General features: G+C 40.5%; 1 protein-coding gene across 5 annotated transcripts in view; it reads left to right on the plus strand.

The window, feature by feature from the left end:
- Window positions 1-20,697, plus strand: part of rhbdl3 (rhomboid, veinlet-like 3 (Drosophila)) — a 61,735-nt gene that overhangs the window by 29,754 nt on the left and 11,284 nt on the right. For 4 of the 5 annotated variants that reach the window (XM_031289249.2, XM_031289250.2, XM_036000353.1 and 1 more), the window contains 3 exons: window positions 6,051-6,209; window positions 15,334-15,558; window positions 16,188-16,336. In XM_031289249.2, the coding sequence (XP_031145109.1) occupies window positions 6,051-6,209; window positions 15,334-15,558; window positions 16,188-16,336 (533 nt within the window). Of the gene's footprint in view, window positions 1-2,165; window positions 2,364-6,050; window positions 6,210-15,333; window positions 15,559-16,187; window positions 16,337-20,697 lie in introns of those variants that run through there. The other variant, XM_031289251.2, reaches the window with a different exon arrangement.

Raw genomic sequence — 20,697 nt, forward strand, 5'->3', positions numbered from 1 at the left:
CTGTTCCAGACAGCAGCTCATATGTAGCTCAAAGCTCCTGGACAGTGACCTGTACCAGTGTGGGTCAAATGTCAAAGCTCACTGAAAGTGACAGAAGTCAGCCAGGCCTGAGAGTTAGTAGTGAAGTTGATCAAAAAAGTCTTGAATGACCTACTACCAAGCCTTTCTCTTTCAAGTTTTAAGGGATTTGATTGCCGGGTGTAATTTAGGAAAACAAGTTAATGACTTGAGATAAATATCCTGTAATCAATCCCTGAGGTACAGCAGAGTACTTTGCTGGTTTTGCTTCTTTCCAGTAACTTGAAATGACTGAATGGAGTCAGTTGAGTTTATTTAAAGGTACAACAGTAGTAAGAGTAAGTGAGAGAGGTAGTAAGAGTTAGTGAGAGAGGCTTGGACAATCTTTCCCAGATTTTTTTTACAGTATAAATAAAATGGACAATACAATATAAATGGTGAGAAAATATCATATCCATCTTCTTTTCTTTCACTCCGTGGGCTAGGTCAAAATCAAATTTTAAGTTCTGAGTATATTTTTCACTTTAGCCTTTTAAATATTTTAATGTTTTCCCAGGCTACACCATTTATCCAGACTTTCTGTGCAAACTTCAATAGTTGGAAAAAAATCTCTGACCCTTACATACCGCCTACCCTCTAGGTCCTTAATATTCAGCTTTATGAAAATGAGGCTGAAGACAAAACGCCTTGCATTGTGTTCAATATGCACCCCTCCCCACAGCCCAAACCAAACCCGCCTTTACTTTCTTTTCCGCACCCTCCCTCTGCTGTTTTTCTCCTCCGCACTGACACCAAGCTGCTGAGAAGCCCTCAATATAAAAGCTCATTGGCTGTGAATGTTTTGTGGTGCACCAAGATGTGTGTGTGTGTGTGTGTGTGTGTGTGTGTGTGTGTGTGTGTGTGTGTGTGTGTGTGTGTGTGCTCATTTTAATCTGGGGGGTTTTCATCACACTCCCTTTGCTGTTAGCAAAACAAGCCTTATGGAGCAGAGAGAATAACATGGATATAAAAATGGAAAATGTGCTGTGGGATAAAAGCTCAGTGAAATTCACAATCTGGTGAATGTTCCAACACACACAAGCTAAGTACTTACCAGTCAGTATGAATGTACTGCATTACCCAAAATCCTCTCCTCGTATTAGTGATGCTGTAATTTATTGCAAAAAATTGTTGTTTTTTATTATGACCTAGTAAAATGGATTTATGGATATCTTACATTTACATAAATAAGACAGAGTCAATAAAACTGAATAAAAAAATGAATTGGAAGTCATTTAAGACTTATTTTTCTTTCTTAAAAAAAATTCCAATAAGTTTCTAGTTCAAGCTTCTTTAATCGTAAATATTTGCTGGTATTCTTAGTCATCTATGAGAATAAATTGAATATCTTTTCTGAGTATCTGAATATCAGACAAAACAAATTTACAATTTTCCAAGCATTTCATCGATCAAGTGATAGAAAAATTGGAAGACCAACAGATAATAAAAACAATCATTAGTTTCAGCCTACAACTAAAATTCCTAAATGAAATTCCCAAGTTTTCAGTTTTTGGTGAAGCTTGAGGAGTCTTGGATGGAGAGTTATTATTGTATCATATAATGTCATTCTGTGTGGATCTCTGGGTGCATCAAAAGGAAAATAACACTAATTGGAGTGAAGGGATTGGGTGAACCTTGCATGAAATTGCCATCGGAGGCCCATTGTTGAGTGTGTGTCCCTCTGCCGCTCCACCCCAGCAGCCAGCCTGTTGACTTCAGAGAGTGCTCACTCAACTATGAAGCCTGTGGTGTCTCAAAAGTGGAGCGAGGGAGTGTGAGTGTTTGTGTGAGGAAAATAATGTATGGCTGCCTGCCTCAGGATATGACAGGAAAAGAGATAACAAGCAAATGTATTAAACTATTTATTTTTCTTCTGAGGGAGTCCACATGTTAGCTTTAGAGAGAGAAAGTGAAGGGAGAAGGGTATGAATGTAGGGTGAGGGGGTGTTGTGTGTGGGCAGGGCGAGGAGGGTGACTGGGGTTTTGTGTGTGTGTGTGTGTGTGTGTGTGTGTGTGTGTGTGTGTGTGTGTGTGTGTGTGTGTGTGTGTGTGTGTGTTTATGTGTGTGTATTTGAGAAAGAAAGATGGGGGAGGTGTGTACTGAGGGTCTTGGATTGGACTGTAATCCTTTAGTCCTGGTTAGAAACAACCCTGCGCAGTCTGCGACAAACATGCACACACACAAACACAAAACATATTGTTTCGCTCACACACTGTTAGTAAGTAATGAGACTCGCTTTGGCTGACGTTACTTCATCATGACAAAATGGCCTCGGCAGAAACTGGCAGATTTACTGCAAGAGAAGGTTGGTTCTTTCTTTCGTAAAGTAGAGTGTGTGTGTGTGTGTGTGTGTGTGTGTGTGTGTGTGTGTGTGTGTGTGTGCGTGTGAATGTGTTTGAGAGAGCGATGTTTTGGTGTGCATATACAAGGGAAGGGGATTGTGTTTATGTTGGACTCAGCAGTGAAAGTTTAATTATATTCAGGTGTTCTTGTTTGTTTGTCTTTGCAGGAACAATAGTATGGAAAAAAAATGCACTGTCATAAAAATATTCTTAATAGGATTATAAAAAATATTTCTGCAACTCACAAAACATCTCTCAGAAGGAAGAGGGGACCTTTTTATTTATATTTTTTCATCTACAATCATACTAAAAATGTCTGTCAAAACAGATTTTTGAGCAATTCTCTAACACTTTTCCTGCCAGACACAATACAAGGTCACAACTGTAGTTTTTCCATGCGGTATCTCTTCCAAACACTTGAGAAGATGACATTGAGTGGAAAGTGTACTGACAACCATAGCTTAAACAGCAAAAAAAAAAAGCCTAATTGTGTTGGGTAACATGGAAAAAAACAGCACGAGGGAGAGCCAAAACCTCTTCTCCCCATTTTCATTTGGTCAAGCTGCCAGCCTGGCTTTACCCAGCCCCTGCCAACATCGGCATATGCAGGGACGGACTGGGGCTAAAAAGCAGCCCTGGACTTTCTCCCAAATAGGCCCATCATCCGGCCATTCGCCCCTAGCCGTGCGCGACAGACACTAGCCAAGATATCCTGATGCTATGCCATAATACTGTAGCCTATCAGACAAGGTATTCACAGCAAGTAACATCTCAAAACCAATGATGATAATTTGGGTTGTGTTTATTAATGAAGCCTCAGCCTTCAAATAAAAACAAAATATGTACAATGCCATTACATCTGCATTGAAAATAAAATACAAATAATGAAATGTCACTGGCTACAGAAACCCCAAATTATATAAACTTGTAATTATAAAACAGTACAGAGTATTACTGATATCACTTCCCTGCACTCTCTCTGTCATCTTTTGTGCTGCAACTATCTTCAACCTGAATAAACAAATTATTTTAAAGATAGGTTATTAGCTATTATTGATGATATAATATGTGTTGCTTTGTGTTAAAGAATTAGCATTGAATAACCTATTTAATATTTTGTCAATGTCATATTACACTTTTGATTCATATTAAGGCTGTGAAATGATGAAAATGACTAGGCTCTATCAATTTTGTCTGTGAAGCTTTCACAAACAACCACCAGGTCTTTGCCAGTTCCACAATAGTAAACGCAAATATGAAAGACAAGGAAAAACTGCACTCTGATGGAAGACAGACAGAAAGTGCAAGCTAGGATTTTTTGGTTAAACTTTTGGTTAAATTTGGAGAATTATATAGCCCCCTTACCTGTTTGTTAGCACGTTTAGAGTGGTACCAATGCATGCCTGATGTTTTCCCGTTTAATTCAATACCATAGTCTTCATCATAGCAGAAAAGGTGTGCTCACTACAACCTCTCATATACAACGAAGTAAAATCGCGGTCAACCCGCGATTAATTTCTAATGCGTATAATGTTTCAAATTAAGCTAACAGAAATTATTAAACACGTTAAGTTTGACAGTACTAGATGGCATGATCATTTTCATAATCATGATGCACACCCATGTTGATAGCTGACTATGCAATTCACTAAGATAAGGATAAAGGCAGCCTATTATAATGTGTCCTGCTCCTGGCACTTACCAGTACCTCTTGCTGATGTGAAATTAACTGCTGTCTGTCCCTCATCATGAGCAGGCTGTGGATGCTCAGGCTCTGTGAGCTTTTTTGCATTTTGCTGCATCAGTCTCGAGAGACTTGGCCCTCTTTTCTTTGAATTTTTCCCATCCACATCTAATGATGTAATTTTTTTTAGTTTTTTTTTACAGGTAGCATATAAGTGATTGTATTTGCGCCCCCTGCTGTTGGCTGTTAATATCGCTTTATTAGACTTTTTTGTGCCGACAGCTGTCGGTTGGACGGTCGTTCCGGACTTTTCCCGAACGCACAGATTGTCAGTCTGTTCCTAGGCATATGGCAAACTCACACACGCACACACACACATACATGCATGTACACGGTCACTATTTCTGGTTCAGGGGTGTTGGAATCTGGCAGGCGGCTCATATTGTCTGAATGTCACATCTTAATGCAAACAACGGCAGAACTGGCAGCAGCATTGCCGTCGATGTTTCAATTTGATTCGATGACCTACTTCGTCGGATCAAACCTTTCATTCGTCATAAAAGAACTCATCTTAACCCAGTAAGTTTACAAGAGAGACTTGCAGTCACTCTGAGAGTCCTGGCATCCGGTTACCCTCGAGCTCGTTCACGCTTCCTGTTTCCGCTTTGTCGCGCGCCGCTGAAAGAAATAGAGTGGTGCGCACCCTCTGGACGCGCACGCAAAATCCTGGCGCGCCAGTGAGATCTACGTCATTTTGACGTCACATTGGCGCGCGCAAGCTCGGATGCAGTGGCTGTAAAACGGCCATTAATGCATGATTGCGTTGTATTTTCACACACAGGCATGGTTACACTGGCATACGCACATTTGCGAATGCTGTACACCCACCCACGCAAGCACACACACACACACACACACACACACACACACACACACACACACACACACACACACACACACACACACACACACACACAAACACACACACACACACACACACGTACATAAAGATGTGTCAGCTGTCTTCTGCCAACCTTTCGCATCAAACATTCAAGTCCTGGATTGATATGTATTTTAGGCCAGTCTGTCCTCAGTTGAACAGACAAATACTGTCACACAGCTGTAGCCTTGTTTTATCCTTGTTTTAGGGGTATCAGGCAGAATTATTCCTATTCCTATGTCTATTCCATTAGAAAAGACAAGGCCATAATAAATGTTTTTGCTTATTTCTCTGCAGTCCGTAAGCCTCTGTTATAGCTTCTAGCTCTCTTGGATATAGTTTACAACATGAAACACAAATAAAATGTATATTACTTTTTTAAATATTTGTATATGTTTAAGTGGCAGTTTCACTCTAAATTGCCACTAAAGATTTGAAGGCCTGAGCTATTAAGTGCAAAGGAAAGAAAAGAGTGTGTGGCTAGAGAAAAGTGTAGAGCTCTTTACACAATCAAGTGCTTTAGTGATCACTGCTCTAAAGGTCTTTTGAATGTCTAGCTTTTTAAAATATCTTAGACTTTGTCAGAATATCTGGGTTTTTTTTCAGATACATTTAAATGCCTCCTCTGTTCTGATTGTGAATAAGCAGAAAAACAGCCTGCAGTGTCATTTTAAAGTGAAATCCAAAGCTGTTAAAAGTTACTGCTGCGTCTCAACAGTTGAGCCTTTTTGGAGCAATTAGGCCTCATTTATGAGATGCTCAAACTGTGACTAAACCACTGTTGATTTTTCTTTTTTGAGCTTTTGAAGTTTGGCTGCACAGAAAATTATGCACTGGGGGGATATTGACTGCTCATGAACTTCTCACATGTTTATTTGAATCTGGTGCTTATTAGTTATACTGCATGTGCCTGTAATCCATAAAGAGACGTATTTGTGTCTATTCTATTTACACTTCCATATTTGTGTGTGTGTGTGTGTGTGTGTGTGTGTGTGTGTGTGTGTGTGTGTGTGTGTTAATTTGCAGTATGACCCAGAGAATTCGGGCTTCATCAGTACAGAGCGGTTCAGGGACCTGCTGGCGACCCACGGCTCTGAGCTTGACCCCCACAAACTAGAAGTCCTATTGGCCCTCGCTGATGGTAACGCCGATGGAAAGATCTGCTACCAAGACTTTGTCAACCTGGTGAGATTTCTTTACCATTTTAGGTTATATATAATATGTATGTATATATCTTGCATGCTGTGGTTTTAATGTTGAGTCGGACTCATGAATCTGATGACTTGACAAGACAAGACTTGACTTTAACACCGAAGACTTGTGACTTCACTTAGACTTTTGACTTGTAATGACTTGATATCCTCCATAAATCTCAAAGATTTAAGATTATTATGTTAGAAACAAGTGTAAATCATATTAGCTCGTCATTTTCCTTACAATGGATATTCTTTGAATCAACCTGTCAGCAGCTAATCATGTTTCACAAGCAGGAGGAAAACATAAGGCGAGGCAGACCTGCAAAATGATACCTCAGATTATCAAATTTGACTGTAAAGACTCTGCTGTAGTAAACAAAAAAATAGACAGCAACATACAACACATTCATCTAAAAAATTACAAATTAATGTTACTGGCACAGAAAAAAAACACAAAAAAACACCTCATCATTTTAGCCTTTACGTTTTTATTTGAAAATAAGGAGACATTCAATTTTTCTGTAATTTTACTGTACTAACTAAATGTAAACAGCATTAGAATTGTTAAAGGCCACATAATGAATTGTTTAAGACTCGAAACACAAAGATTTTGTATTGACTTTTTCTTTGTTCTTGACTTCATAGCCAATGAATGTGTCCCACCTCTCCATTATCTGTCTACATTGTCTAGGCTTGGTTTTTATGTCACACATCAAACTTTTTTTTCCAATTTTACATCCAGCCATATTCCAAGATTACTTCAGCTGCAAGGTGGAGAGTCTTCCTAATAAGAAACTACTCTCAGTCTGGTGATAAATTCCCCTGTTAACGCTCACCTTACCCCACTTTCAGTTTCAACTTCAAACTGCAGCCTGTTTGTCCAAGGTCTCACTCAAGCATCTCCAGCTGTGCTCGCTGCCTCATAACCTTCTCATTTTGTGTTTTCCGCTGTCTTGCTGCCGTTCCTCATGGGAGGCTGATCTATTGAACCGGGACAGTGTGGAGTGGTCTTGGAGTGGGAGTAGTTGTGTGGTACACAATAACTACTGGGTGGCAGTGGGGGTGTGTGCGTCTGCAGAGACGGTAGGGAATTCATTGTTGTCTGTGAGTGTGAGTTTGTCCATCTCTTCCTTTCTCTCTTCTTCCTCAGAGCTGTTTATTGTCTGGTGCAGTGGGTGAGGAATGAGGCCTGTAGGAAGCTTGGAAAAATGTCAAAAGGGCTTTTTGCTGTTGCTTTCCAATTGGTGCATTTGTGCCATGTGACATGCTGTGGTTCATGGCGTGCAACTGGAAGTAGGACAGAGAGGAATGGGGTGCCAGCATCTGTGTGTGCATTCACTGTTTTTTTCTTAGTCGCTATTGTGTCCACCCCCTTAATGGTTTATACATTCACAGAGGCAACCACAACATAAGCATAACACAGGCAGAGAGGGAAGAAAGAAAGTAGTGACATGTATTCATTATGGTAATATGCTGAATAAATAAGTACTGAAATAATTAGTTTTATTAGTTTGATTAATCGATTAGTTAATCATTTATTAAGCATAAATGCCAAACATTTGCTTGTTCAAGTTACTCAAATGTGAAGATTTTCACATTTTCTTTTTTTTTTTGGTTGTAAACATAAAGGGATGGTATGGTAATAAATGTTGATGTGAAAAGATGATTAATCCATTGATCAACAGAAAGTTAATTTACGGCTGGTTTGATAATTTTTGAATTGGTGAAGTCAGTTAGTAGTACATTGCTGGTTTCAGCTTCTAAAATGTCAGTATAGGCTGCTTTTCTCTTTTTAAAATCATTGTTAATTAAATATCTTTAGGCTTTTCAAGAGTTAATCAGACAAAACAGGCAATTTGAAGACACCACTTTGGGTGGTAAAATAACTGGGAAAAAGCCCTAGATTGAGCACTACAATTACAGGATAAAGATTCTATTGTACAACCAGCAAACAAGCAATAATAACTAAAAATCAGGCACTGAAAGTAAGAGTGTGCACCTTACTGAGTGAGTTATTCAAGGCTAAATGTTTGGTGTTATCCACAAGGATTTCTGCCCATGTGAACCCAAACTGAAAAAGCTTGTAAATATGATATGAATATCTCAAGGAATGTAAAGTATGTTAACACGGCATACTGGACCTTCTAAGTGGCAGACATCAACGGTCTCTAAGATAAAGATCAAAGGGGTCAAAGCAAATATGAGAACTTGAGAGAGAGAGAGAGTTATAATTCTCCAACAAGTTGATTGTCAGTGCCTGGTTTCTGTAGGTACATATCTATCTCTTTAGCTCTTCTGCCTTCACAGAAGGAAGGAATAAAGAAGAGTAGAAGGAGAGAAATACAGAGACAAACTGAGGGTTTTATTTGTTGCGTCATCTCCCCTTTGCACCGCAGCTCTTCCATCAATGTGATTGTCGGTAATTGCCTGCTCACTGCTTCGTCACAGTCAGCGTTCAAATCACCGCTCACTCCCTCTCTTTACCTCTTCCTCCCTCCATCTTCTCTCACCCTTTACCTTCTCCCTCGGTCTGTCTTCCTTTGCATAAGCTCTCAGCTTCTTTCTTATCAGTGACTTTCTCCTTCTTCTTTCTGTCCATCCATCTCCTCCTGTCTGACTCTCTCTCATAAAACGCACTGCGACTGTTCACGGTAGAAGCTGTCTCAGTAATATGTTTATACTTAAAATACCTACAAACAGGTTGAACCGCTCAGTTTTTCCCCCAGTGGAATGAAATTGTGGAATGATCATGATGGATTTGTCCTGGTTCTTACAGATGCACTCATATATATCCTGCGTGTATGCCTAATACAGTTTTATTTTGCTAGAGATACACTATATTGTCAAAACTATGTGGATGCCCCTCCAGTTTCTCACAGTTTGGGCTTCTTAGTTACAAGAAAGGGAAATCATAAGGCTACAGCATACGATGATGTTTAAGACAATAGTTTGCTTCCAAATTTGTGGCAACAGTTTGGGTTTGTTGCATGTTGTTCCCCATCTCTCTTTCACCTCGTCCTGTCATCTCTCTCCTGTCAACTATCTAATATAGGCAGGAGATGCCAAAAAATCCTTTTAAAATAAGGAGTTGAACCTGGCTTAACTTTTACCACAACATAATAGAGCTCAACAGTCCCGCCCCTCCTGCGAGAGACCTTGGGTTCCAGAAGTAAATTTCCCATTCATTTCTCCCATTGATGTCTGGAAAAATCTGTATATAAAGAGTTTTAGACCATGCCTTAGGCTAACCAGACGGTATGTGACTCATAAGCATACAACAGATCATTTTGAGTGAAAAAACGAACAGAAAATCAAAAAAAAGTCAAAGGTACAAGACTGTGTACATATTGTCATTTCAGAGCGAAGGAACTATTCATCCCATGAACCACCGCGCACCACTGAATAAAGGAAGCTACGTTAGTTTAGCTAACAGTTAATTCGGCTAACCGCTAGCTGAGACAGCATGTAATAACTTTAAAAGACCCTCAAAATAAAACCTGAAAATAACCGTTAAAATATATAACAGCTGTTACGTCAGCTGTAGCCTGCTTTTCCCAGTGTTTAGTTTGAGTTACCTTTATTTTAGACTGAATCAAGCTGTCAGCTAGCGGTTAGCCAAATTAGCTGTTAGCTAAACTAACGTTAGCTTCCCGGTGGAGGCTAACGGCAGAAGTGTGGAACAGATCGTGATTCGTGCAGTGTCGTAAATCCTCATAAAACAGGATTATCATCTTGCACATGCGCATGACAGATCGTGCAGGCAGCACAGATGGGGTACTGACCAAGGGGGTAAGCCAGCTTCCACAAAGCGTACCTCCTATGGCGCCATTTTGATGCTACCTAGCACTCACCCGCCGTTAGCATTCCATTGACTGCCATTCATTTTGGCGCCACTTTGACAACAAATAACTTTACATCTGAAGTGTTTAAAGACTTTATTTGTCCATTGTTTATTTCTAAAGAAACACGACATTACTTTCTATCTCACGTTATGGCTCCGTAGCAGACATTTTTGTAAAAATAGGCTAACGATTGTGTCATAACCACACGATTTACTGTCGCATAGTAGAGAAATTATCGTATATAGTACAGGAGAAGCTCACAGGCAGTTTCGACTTACATTAGCTGTTAAGTGTAATTACTAATGTTAACTAGCATTTTAGTTAGCAATAATTAGCCTGTGCCTATGTTATCTCCTTACATATACCTACACTCTCCGTCTCTGCAAGATTCGGAATGATTGAGATTTCTCTTGGCACAGCTACCAGAAGACAACTTTCAGACAGGTTGCTCACGTCACATCTGCGTAGTCAAGTTCAGTTGGAGGCTGCGCAGTAATGCTCAGCTCTCACCGGAAAAGTGCTTCTAATATACGTCACTGGTCTCTGTTGAAAACAACGGCATCACTTTGTCCATTTATTTAACTGTCTATGGTACTGGCACCCATAGACATACACTCCCCCTCCTCACCAGCATGAGTTCCACCAATCAGAGGCATCACTGTGGGATTGTTCAGGATTGTGGGTAATGAAGTACTTATCCAAGACATCGCGACTAAAAGACATTTATCTCAAAACAAGGTTGTTGCCCCATGAACGTTTGGCATCTATATGAGCATATACAATCACTTAGTCATGTCGGCATGCTGGTTTTAAGTCTACCATCGACGGTTACGATTTTAAGGCTTATACTCCAATTGTCAATGGAGAACTTGCATTGTATTTTTACTTCTGGAACCCACTGTGGGCGGGACTGTTGAGCTCTATACAGTGTCATCTGGCATGTTGTTGCGTTGGCCAATCAAATACGCCTTAGTACAAATTCCTGGTAGATTACTTTGTAGAATAAATGCCATATTTGTTGTAACACAATTATCAACGCAGCCCCTTGCATTTTTTAATCACATTTTTTGCTCCAGCCTTCATCTTCCTCTACTTCCTTCTTCCATCTGTCCTCCTCCATCTCCTTCTCATTCAATCTGTTTTCCCTCTCGCTCATGTCTCTCTCCCTTGTCCCTCTCCTCTGACTGTGTTTTCCATTGATCAAACAGTGAAATTGTCTCTTGCTGGACGAACACCCATTTCTCCCCTTTACCTTGCCAATGGGTAAACAGACAGAATGCCATTCTTGCTTTTGTGTCCTACAAAAAGGAGAGGGATTGCAGTCACTTCACACGAAGAATTTACTGTCTTTATGGAGCATGGCTGCCTGGGGGAGGTCTGTGTGTCTGTGTGTGTGTGTGTGTGTGTGTGTGTCTCTTTGGTATGCGGTCCAGAAGTGGCCATGGTAACCCATAATCATTTTCCCACAGTTCTCTGTGGCTAACATAAAGGCAGAAATAATTGTTTTTTTCTGAAGTTTATCTCCCAACGGTGATTCATGCAGAGACACTAAAGTCTCATTAAACAGTGCAAGAAGAACCATCAGCCAACTTTTCATATAGATATGTTATTAGTTTATTTATTATTATTTAACATCTGTCTTCTTATCGCTATTTTCTCCTAATTGTGTTCTTTTTCTATCTCAAGTCAAATTGAAATGAAGTGTAATGTTGTGAAGGTTTTCACTGATAAGTATGTCCACTACCTTCAAATGAAAATGTTCCCATTTCTCTCATAAGTCTGTGCTTGTGCTTGAATAAACATCAATCACAACTTCAATATGCAGGCAACACTTTAAAGTTGTAGCTTTTGAAGTGGCTGTATTTTAGTTTGCAGGCTTTATCCATCTGCAATTTGTATTATACTTTTAGTGCAGATAGCCACATTACATTGATCTATTTTACCAATATCTGCCCTTGCTGAAAACAACATCACTCACCCATGTTGCCCTAAAATAACATCCACTAACTGACACATCTGGGCTTCCTGCAGTCTTAGAGACACAAACACAGTAGCAGGGTTGAGTTATTGAGTGTGACATAAACAGAGCAGAGTAAGAAAGGAGTGGACTGGAGGAGTTAAGTAGGACAGGAGTCATTGCATCGTCATGGAGAAGTTATAAAACACAGCGTGTAGTAAAACACGTGTAGTAAAAGGTCCCATATTGTAAAAAGTAAGATTTCCATGTCTTTTTTATTATAGAGCAGGTCGAGGTGCTATATAAATTATGTAAAAGTATTAAAATGCTCAATCACACATCCCATATTTAGAAACTGTGCCTTGAAACGAGTTCGTAACTTCGTATGATTGTGATGTCACAACTATACCATATATAGGTAGAAAGTCCCACTACAGGGCTTTTAGAGTCAAGAAGAACTGGAAATGCTGACCAATCAGGGCCGACTGGGCTTTTTCAGGAGGGGGGCTTAAAGGGACAGGCGCTAAAATCGAGCGTTTCAGACGGAGGTATATTAGGTATATTCAGACAGAAAGTATGCAAAAAATAATGTGTTTTTTGAACATCAAAGCATGTAGACATGTTCTAGTAGAAACCCAAAATACAAGTACGAACCTGAAAATGAGCATAATGTGGGACCTTTAGCTTAATATTTTAATTGATACAAATACCATTCTTGTGTTCATTATTATTATGACTATTTGAATAAATATGTTTCTTCTCATATTAATTCCCATAGTGTGTGTAATATAAACTGTACATTTTTATTAAGTATAAATGCTTTGTCTAATTAATAAAAAACAACCTGCTTCCCAAACCAGCAGCTTGGGAAGCACATATTATTCTCACTTAGTCCTTCTTTTCTTGTTGCCCCTCAAAGAGGTAGAGTTGAGTACATTTTCAACCCTTGCTTTGAGGTGAGAAATAAACATACATGCTCACCTGCCTATATGTAGCCTTAATGTGTATGAGTGTGAGCATGTTTGAAAATGAGAAGTCCACGGTTTGAAAAATGTGACACCTCTGCAAAAACAAATGATTGCAGTAAATCAAAAGATGGCAGCGCTTATGAAATGAGAGCAGAAAAGTAATTTCGTCAGGTTTAAAAAGGAAAGAAAGAGACTGACTGGTGGGATCCTCTCTTAATGATAAACTACTTGTAAGGTCCCTGCCCATCAAAAATGGACATATATGTTTGAAGAGGGATTAAGAGCGGGTTTGGTGGTTGCTACGTGATGATATGGGCATTCTGTTGCCATGGCGAAGTGGGAGGAGTCTGTCAGTGTGCTGGACTGAAGAAGATTGGTGTGTGTGTGTGTGTGAGAGAGAGAGAGAGAGAGAGAGAGAGAGTGCATTGAGTAGTTTGTGAATGTACTTTACAAAATAAAGTACCACATGTTAAATAAAACGGGATGGTCATTCATGTTATATATAAACTTAGCACAAAAAGTTAAGAAAATTTGTGTTTGGTAGATTATTTGTCTGTGGTAACAATGCTTTTTGGCAATAAATCTTATACCGTTAGAAAGCCTGTTTAGTTCCCTTTCAAATGGTCCCCCATTTGTAAGGAACATGCATTTGTGGGATTAGCAGCAGCGCTGAGTATGTGGGTTGCGCCCATGAAACATTTGCCAAATCTTTTCTGCCAATGCCAAACAGCTTATTCTGCCATTGACTCGTTTCGAGGATTGGATGATTGAAGTTTGAAGAAACAAGACATATTGGCAATTTAACAATTTATTCACTTCACAAACAGGAGCCTCAGTAGCGTGTGGAAGAACCATACACAGCCACAACAGCCTGACACCTCCTCCTCATGCTGGTCACCAGCCTGGTCACACACTGCTGTGGGATGGCATCCCATACTTCAACCAGCATTTGTCGCAAGTCAGCCAACGTGGTTGTGTTGGTCACTCTGGCACGAACAGCACGCCCAAGCTGATCCCACAAGTGTTCAATGGGGTTGAGGTCAGGACTGCTGGCAGGCCATTCCATCCTCTCCACTCCCACATTCTGGAGGTAGTCTCTGATAAACACCGCCCGAGCGTCATCTTGGAGGATAGAGTTCGGTCCCAGACTGTGGAGATATGGGATTTCCACTGGTTGCAGAATCTCATCTCTGTTGGCGTTTTTACATGGTACCTGCTCGACTCGCCTCGACTCTACTCACCTCGACTCGACTCGACACACGTGTGCGTCTGTTTTCCATTGCAGATTTTAGTACCGCCTCAGCGTGGCTGGTCGTCTTGCCGGCTCGACGCACACACCAGCGCACAAGTATAACATCAGGCCACTTGAGCTTGTTTTACAGTTCTGTGGAGGCTCCACGCAGAGCTTTCGCCGTAGCCTATGTAATATGTGGCCTGATGTATATATTTGTCAGCTGGTGTGTGCGTCGAGCCAGCATGTGTGTGTGTACTTAGGATACGGTGAAAGCTCTGCCTGGAGCCTCCGCAGAACTGTAAACAAGCGGCGCCGTAGTAAACTGCCGTGACCTAACGCGACACACACACAGAACGTCGAAGGTGTGTGTTGTTCCCAGAAGACACATTTTATTTCAGAAGAAGCTGGAGGCAGCAAAAAAAACCACAGCTGGCTAAACTGTTTAAAAATAGCGGCTTTGTTCAGGACACCCCCGTCTGTCGCTTTCACGTCACCTTTTCGACTCGCCTCAGCTCGCTTGGAACCTCGACTGAGGAGGTACTAAAAAAAGTACCTGTTAGCAGGTACCAAAAAAGGCGAGTAGAGTCGAGGCGAGTCGAGCAGGTACCATGTAATGGAAAAGCGCCATATATCTCTCTGCATTGAGATTGCCTCCAATGATGACAAGCCTCGTTTTTCCAGTGAGGGAGATGCCGCCCCAGACCATCACATTGCCTCCACCAATGGCAGAGAAGATTTGGCAAATTTTTCATGGGCGCAACCCACATACTCAGCGCTGCTGCTCATCCCACAAATGCATGTTCCTTACAAATGGGGCACCATTTGTAAGGGAACTAATTAGGCTTTCCAACAGTATAAGATTTATTGCCAAAAAGCATTGTTACACAGAGAAATAATCTACCAAACACAAATTTCCTTACTTTTTGTGCTAAGTTTATGTGATAATAATGTAAAAACATGCTGAGCGATTGATAGTAAAGCTCTTATCCATCCTCCTCCTTTCTTTCTTTCTGGCCTTCCTTCTCTCTCTGCCTCCGTCTGTCTCCTCTTCCTCCCTAAATCTTCCTTTCATCCCTCCATCACCTTCCTCTCTTCCTTCCTCCTTTCTCCAGATGAGTAACAAGCGCTCCAACAGTTTCCGGAGGGCCATCCTGCAGGGGAGCAGGCAGCTAAAAGGTTGCAATCTCAGAGATGAGGCGGACTTGGGGCTGTCTCAACGGCTGGTCCGGCACGTCGCCTATGAGACACTGCCTCGCGAGGTCGACCGCAAGTGGTACTTTGACAGCTACACCTACTGCCCCCCACCCTGGTTCATCCTGGCTATCACCATTGCTGAGGTAAATTGTTTAGGAGCGTGAGACCAATAAGTTTTCTATAACCTCTCTTATTAAGAGTATGCTGTGGAGTTATGTTTTGATAAGCAGGCTAGTACACAAGGAGGGACACATAAGCACTCGAGCATGCTGGGGACGGAGTAAACCGCCATACCAACTGCAGAAGGTGGCAATGCAAATGTATAGTGCAAGTCACACAACACAAAGAAGATGAATTGTCCAGAGCGATAGTGCATGAAACATTGAGCAAGTGACAAAAAGTCTTGCATGATAGACTGCAGTGCTCTGCAGAAATGTAAATCATTGTAAGTCATTGTGTGCTCATTTTTGTTTGGTAGAATAACTTCCAAATATCATTATCTTTTTTCAAATTAAGACAGATTACTTCAATAAATATCATCTTTCAATAGCTTGCTCGTACCAGGATTGTTTTTCCTTTCAAGTTCATAATGAAATGTTACTGATAACGCCTGAAGATAAGTTAATGTTCAACTTGTATCTAATTACTAGAGCAATGTGTTCTGATTTATGATGCTGAGCATTATTTCATTGTGTTCATTGTGGTGTGTATATACTGATACCACTCCTCCTAAAATCACACATTCTGTGTTTATCTTTCTGTGTTCTCCCAGGTGGCCGTGTTCATGTACTATGGGTTCCAGCTAGACCGCTTGGTCCTGCAGGTATCCAGCCCGTCCTTTCTAAAGAGCCCCTTACCTTACCACCCCCAGCTACGAGCCCAGGCCTGGAGGTACCTCAGCTACATTTTCATGCACACTGGGTGAGTTCACATCTTTCTATTTTCCAGTATTATTACCCTGAGGAAATGACACATTTCAAATGACTTGAATTTGTTCACGTCAGTCGTGTAATAAGGGGAGTGCGTGTGACACCATGGGATGGAAATAACAAATTAATAGTTAAACACCAACTAGAGGTATTGCAAACCTATGATGCTTCTGGTGGTTTGGGTTTGTTGCATTTGAAACATTCAGTGAGTCAGAGCTTGTTACATAACATTTTCATTAACCAAAAATACACAGTGCAATTCATTTCCAGTGAAACACACCAGTGAAAGCAGTTATATCCTTTTCAGTCATGAAGGAAAAACGCAGATAAGGAAGAGGAGATTGTGAGTTGCTAATAAGTCTATGGATGCATTTCGTAATACTCAGAATGGATGTGGATGTTTGTTTGTTTGTTTAGTTTTTTCTTTTCTTTTCCTCGAGACCATGGAGGGTGGGGGGTGGGAGTGGGTGATTGTTCTTGTTCAAGTGTGTTTGTCTGTTCTGAATGTTTAAAATGAAAAAATCATAAAAAATTGATCTTAAAAAAAAAAAAAATCTTCAGCCTACATCCTCTCCTCTCCTCTCCTCTCCTCTCCTCTCCTCTCCTCTCCTCTTCTCTCCTCTCCTCTCCTCTCCTCTCCTCTTCTCTCCTCTGCCACAACAAGCACAACAGACTATTTTATTATGAGCTCAGGCCAGGTCATCCAGGTTTAATTAACCTTCTGGGTAAATGTAGTCTCAGGCAGTAGTGAGAACTAATAAAATGGTAATTTAATTAGGAGAACCAGGAGGTGCCGGGGAGAGACGGTATGGATGACAGTGTGTGGTTAAAAGATGAGGTAGAAGGAATGAATGGAAGGATAAAAGGAGGGAGGTGGGATGTTTGCACTCATTACACAGGAACATATTGAAATGATTTAGGCCCTTAGGGGGAAGTGTCTGTATAAAAGCTCAGTACTCAGTATCTGGTAGGCCTACATGTTTACAGCCAAGATGGTGGGGATGCAGTAAATGATTCTGAGTTGAATCTTGACGACAAGAAAAACCTGACACACTCATATGATGATGATTTTGATGATTAAAGTTCTCTAAATTGCAATATTGCATTGCTTTGTTAAATCCGTATTGAGCGCATTTAGTGGCCTTCATTTCATTTAGTAAAGCAGATTTTGTAGATTTTTGTTTCAGAGGGTGTTTGTGTTTGATGCACACAACTTCAGAAATATGCAGCGCTGATCAAAAATGACTTTCAATAATTCAGACAGTATAAACATTTCATTACTGAGTAATATTGGATCCTTTGGGGTGATGGCACAGAAGAACATTGGTCATTATATGCTGGCTGGCTTAACCAGTTCATCTGCTCACCAGCTCATTTGCTAATGCTGATACAGGAACCACTGGAGAGACCTTCATTAGAAAGCACACCAAGACACATTCCTCAATGTCTTTGTATTCTAAATTGTACAAGGAATTGAAGTTCATGTAATAAATCTCTGGAGGGTAAAGGTGGTGAGCACACACATACAAATGGCACAATTAAAGATAAGATTATAATACCCTTTATTATTAGTCCCACAGTGGGGAATATTTTCAGTGTTACAGCAGCAAAGGGGATAGTGCAATAACCACAAGCATGAATAAAAATACAAGATATAGGGCCTAATAAAAAATGTAAACCGTAAAAAAGCAGTAAAAAAAGAAGAAGCCGTAAACAGTAAAAAGCTCAAATAATAATGGTTGAATTCACAGTATTGCACAGACAGAATATTGATATTGATATTGCACAGTTAGGTGTATTGATATTGTACATGAGTGATTTGTCAGTTGTAGGGTTGAGCATAATTTTGATTTTAACAATTCTAATTCAAATTCCGATTCTTTCTTTCGATTCCGGTTCTTATCGATTCTTGATTCCGATTCTTTGAGGGTGGAGTTGAAACGTGTCATATGCTTATTTCACACAGAGGAAATTTTTATTTTGATTCAATGGTGGTTTATAGTTTTACTGGGCTTTTTCAACGAAAAATAAAGCCACACTTTAGAGCGCCGCTTACTGTGCTCCATGGCTGCAACACAACAAGCGCCTGAAAGTACGCTGGCCGCTACGGAAACCAAAACATGCGCATGTTAGATCTGGAACTGATGATCGGATTCGAAACCAAACTTTACAAACGATTCCAATAAAAAAAACTATTCCATTGGAATTGTAATTTTTGAAACGATTCCAAGTTGGAACCAGTTCTCGATGCCCAATCCTAGTCAGTTGCCAAGAGCAGTGTTGGTTGTAAAGTCTGACAGCAGCAGGAAAGAAGGACCTGCGGTATCTCTCCTTCACACAACACGGGTGAAGCAGCCTTTCACTGAAGGAGCTGCCCTGTGCTATCAGTGTCCTGGATGTAGATCCAGACCTGTGTCTTTATTTAGTTATAATTTACTAAAGAGTGACAGAAAACATTTGTGCAGGGATGGAATGACATTTAACAAAGGTCAAGGTCTCACACACACACACACACACACACACACACACACACACACACACACACACACACAGACATCTACAAACCATGTAATCCTATCAACAGCTCAGTAGGACTGATATTGCTGCCAAAACATCCCATAATAGAGTATTATGCAGACTCTCTTTTTTACCCTCTCTTTCACTCTGTGTCACACACAAAAACTATGTTAGTAGCAGCTGTGCAAAGATTAGCTTCCTACAAGATTAAACCATGACTCTAAACATTTTGCAGGAAAATATTTCTGTCTAGTTGCATTCGTCCTGCTTCTGTCCACCTCTCATTATTCTGAAAAGCGAGGCCTACAATAATTAATGATACTGTTTCAGTACATTCTGAGATCATGTTTCTTTTTTGAGTGCATCACAATCTTTTCATCAGTTTGATGCAGCTGAGACATAAAAAGAAGTTTCACTGAGTTCAGTGCTTGAATTGTGCCGTAAACTGAACTGATTGTAAAGGTTCAGCTGTAGTTTGGTGAGCAAGTAATAAAAAAAAAAGATTAAAACAGTGCTTTTGTTGAGTGCCCTGAAAGACCATGGTCATCTGGACACAATAGATCCTCTCATGGGTATCCACAGATCTGCCTGACAGTGCAACCCATCCCTTACAGCCTCATTAGCAGTATAGAAATAGATAGCCACTGTTATCTAGAGTGGAGTTGTCCTTGTGCATTTGGACAGGCCTCTCTCAGCTAATCAATATCCCACATTGTCTCCCTGATCACTGGAACGATCCTCTCTGTCGGCATTGTAGTTGAAGGGGCTGAGGTGTTTCAAACTAAATAGACTATCTGCCTTATCTTGTTTCTTTCCTGTTTGGTTGGGGGAATTGTGTGTACATGTGCTTGTTTGTTTGTGGGAATGTTTGTATTAATTTCTAGGATGTAGAAGCTGTTTGTTGAATGAATGAATGAATGCACTGACAGGACACAGCATTCAGCGGTTCAGTTTGTCAAACTGTTGAATGGGAAAAAAGGAGAGTCATCTCTGTCTCCTGCTATTCTGTCATCTCTCTTTCAGCAATGTGAAAAAGAAATGACAGGATAATTCAGACTGAGACAGAAAACAGAGGAGGGGAGTGATTGAAGCGAGTGAGAGACAATGATGAAGATTATGAGAGAGAAAAACAGGGCTGTGACACCAAATGTGTCTGTGCTGCTGACTGAGGTTTGGCTGGAAGGACTTTCTAGCCATGAAGGGCAGTGTGTGTGTGTGTGTGTGTGTGTGTGTGTGTGTGTGTGTGTGTGTGTGTGTGTGTGTGTGTGTGTGTGTGTGTGTGTGTGTGTGTGTGTGTGTGTGTGTGTGAGAGAGAGAGAGAGAGAGAGAGAGAGAGAGAGTGTGTTGAGTAGTTTGTGTCCGTGTGTGTCCATGTGTGTGTGTCCATGTATGTGTGTGTCTGTGTGTGTCCGTGTGTGTCTGTGTGTCCGTGTGTGTCTGTGTGTCCGTGAACAAGCATAACAATATGGTCTTGGAGTGAACAGGCAGGTGATAATGTGTTATAATAAAAACTGCACACTCTAAAGTGACTATTTTGAGTCATATCTGTTCAAATCAAACTGAGTATTTGCATAAGGTTTTCCTCTATTATTGCTTTTTTTATTTGTCAAAGGATTAATGTGTTTTTTTTTTTTTACTTGTGCCAATCATCTTGGTTGCCCTTTCCTTTTAAAGTATTTCTGGCCATGTCTGCACAGTCAATATAGTTTGATATATCTTGTTTTCCTCCTTTTTCAAGAAGCCATTTGCTGCCATTCACTCTTGCAAATGTGGAAAATAACATGAACCCAGAATTTGATTCACAGTTTCTGTTTTATCATTGTATGGTGCCAGAGT

This window comes from Sander lucioperca, chromosome 4 (genome assembly GCF_008315115.2).
Source record: "Sander lucioperca isolate FBNREF2018 chromosome 4, SLUC_FBN_1.2, whole genome shotgun sequence".
NCBI lineage: Eukaryota > Metazoa > Chordata > Actinopteri > Perciformes > Percidae > Sander > Sander lucioperca.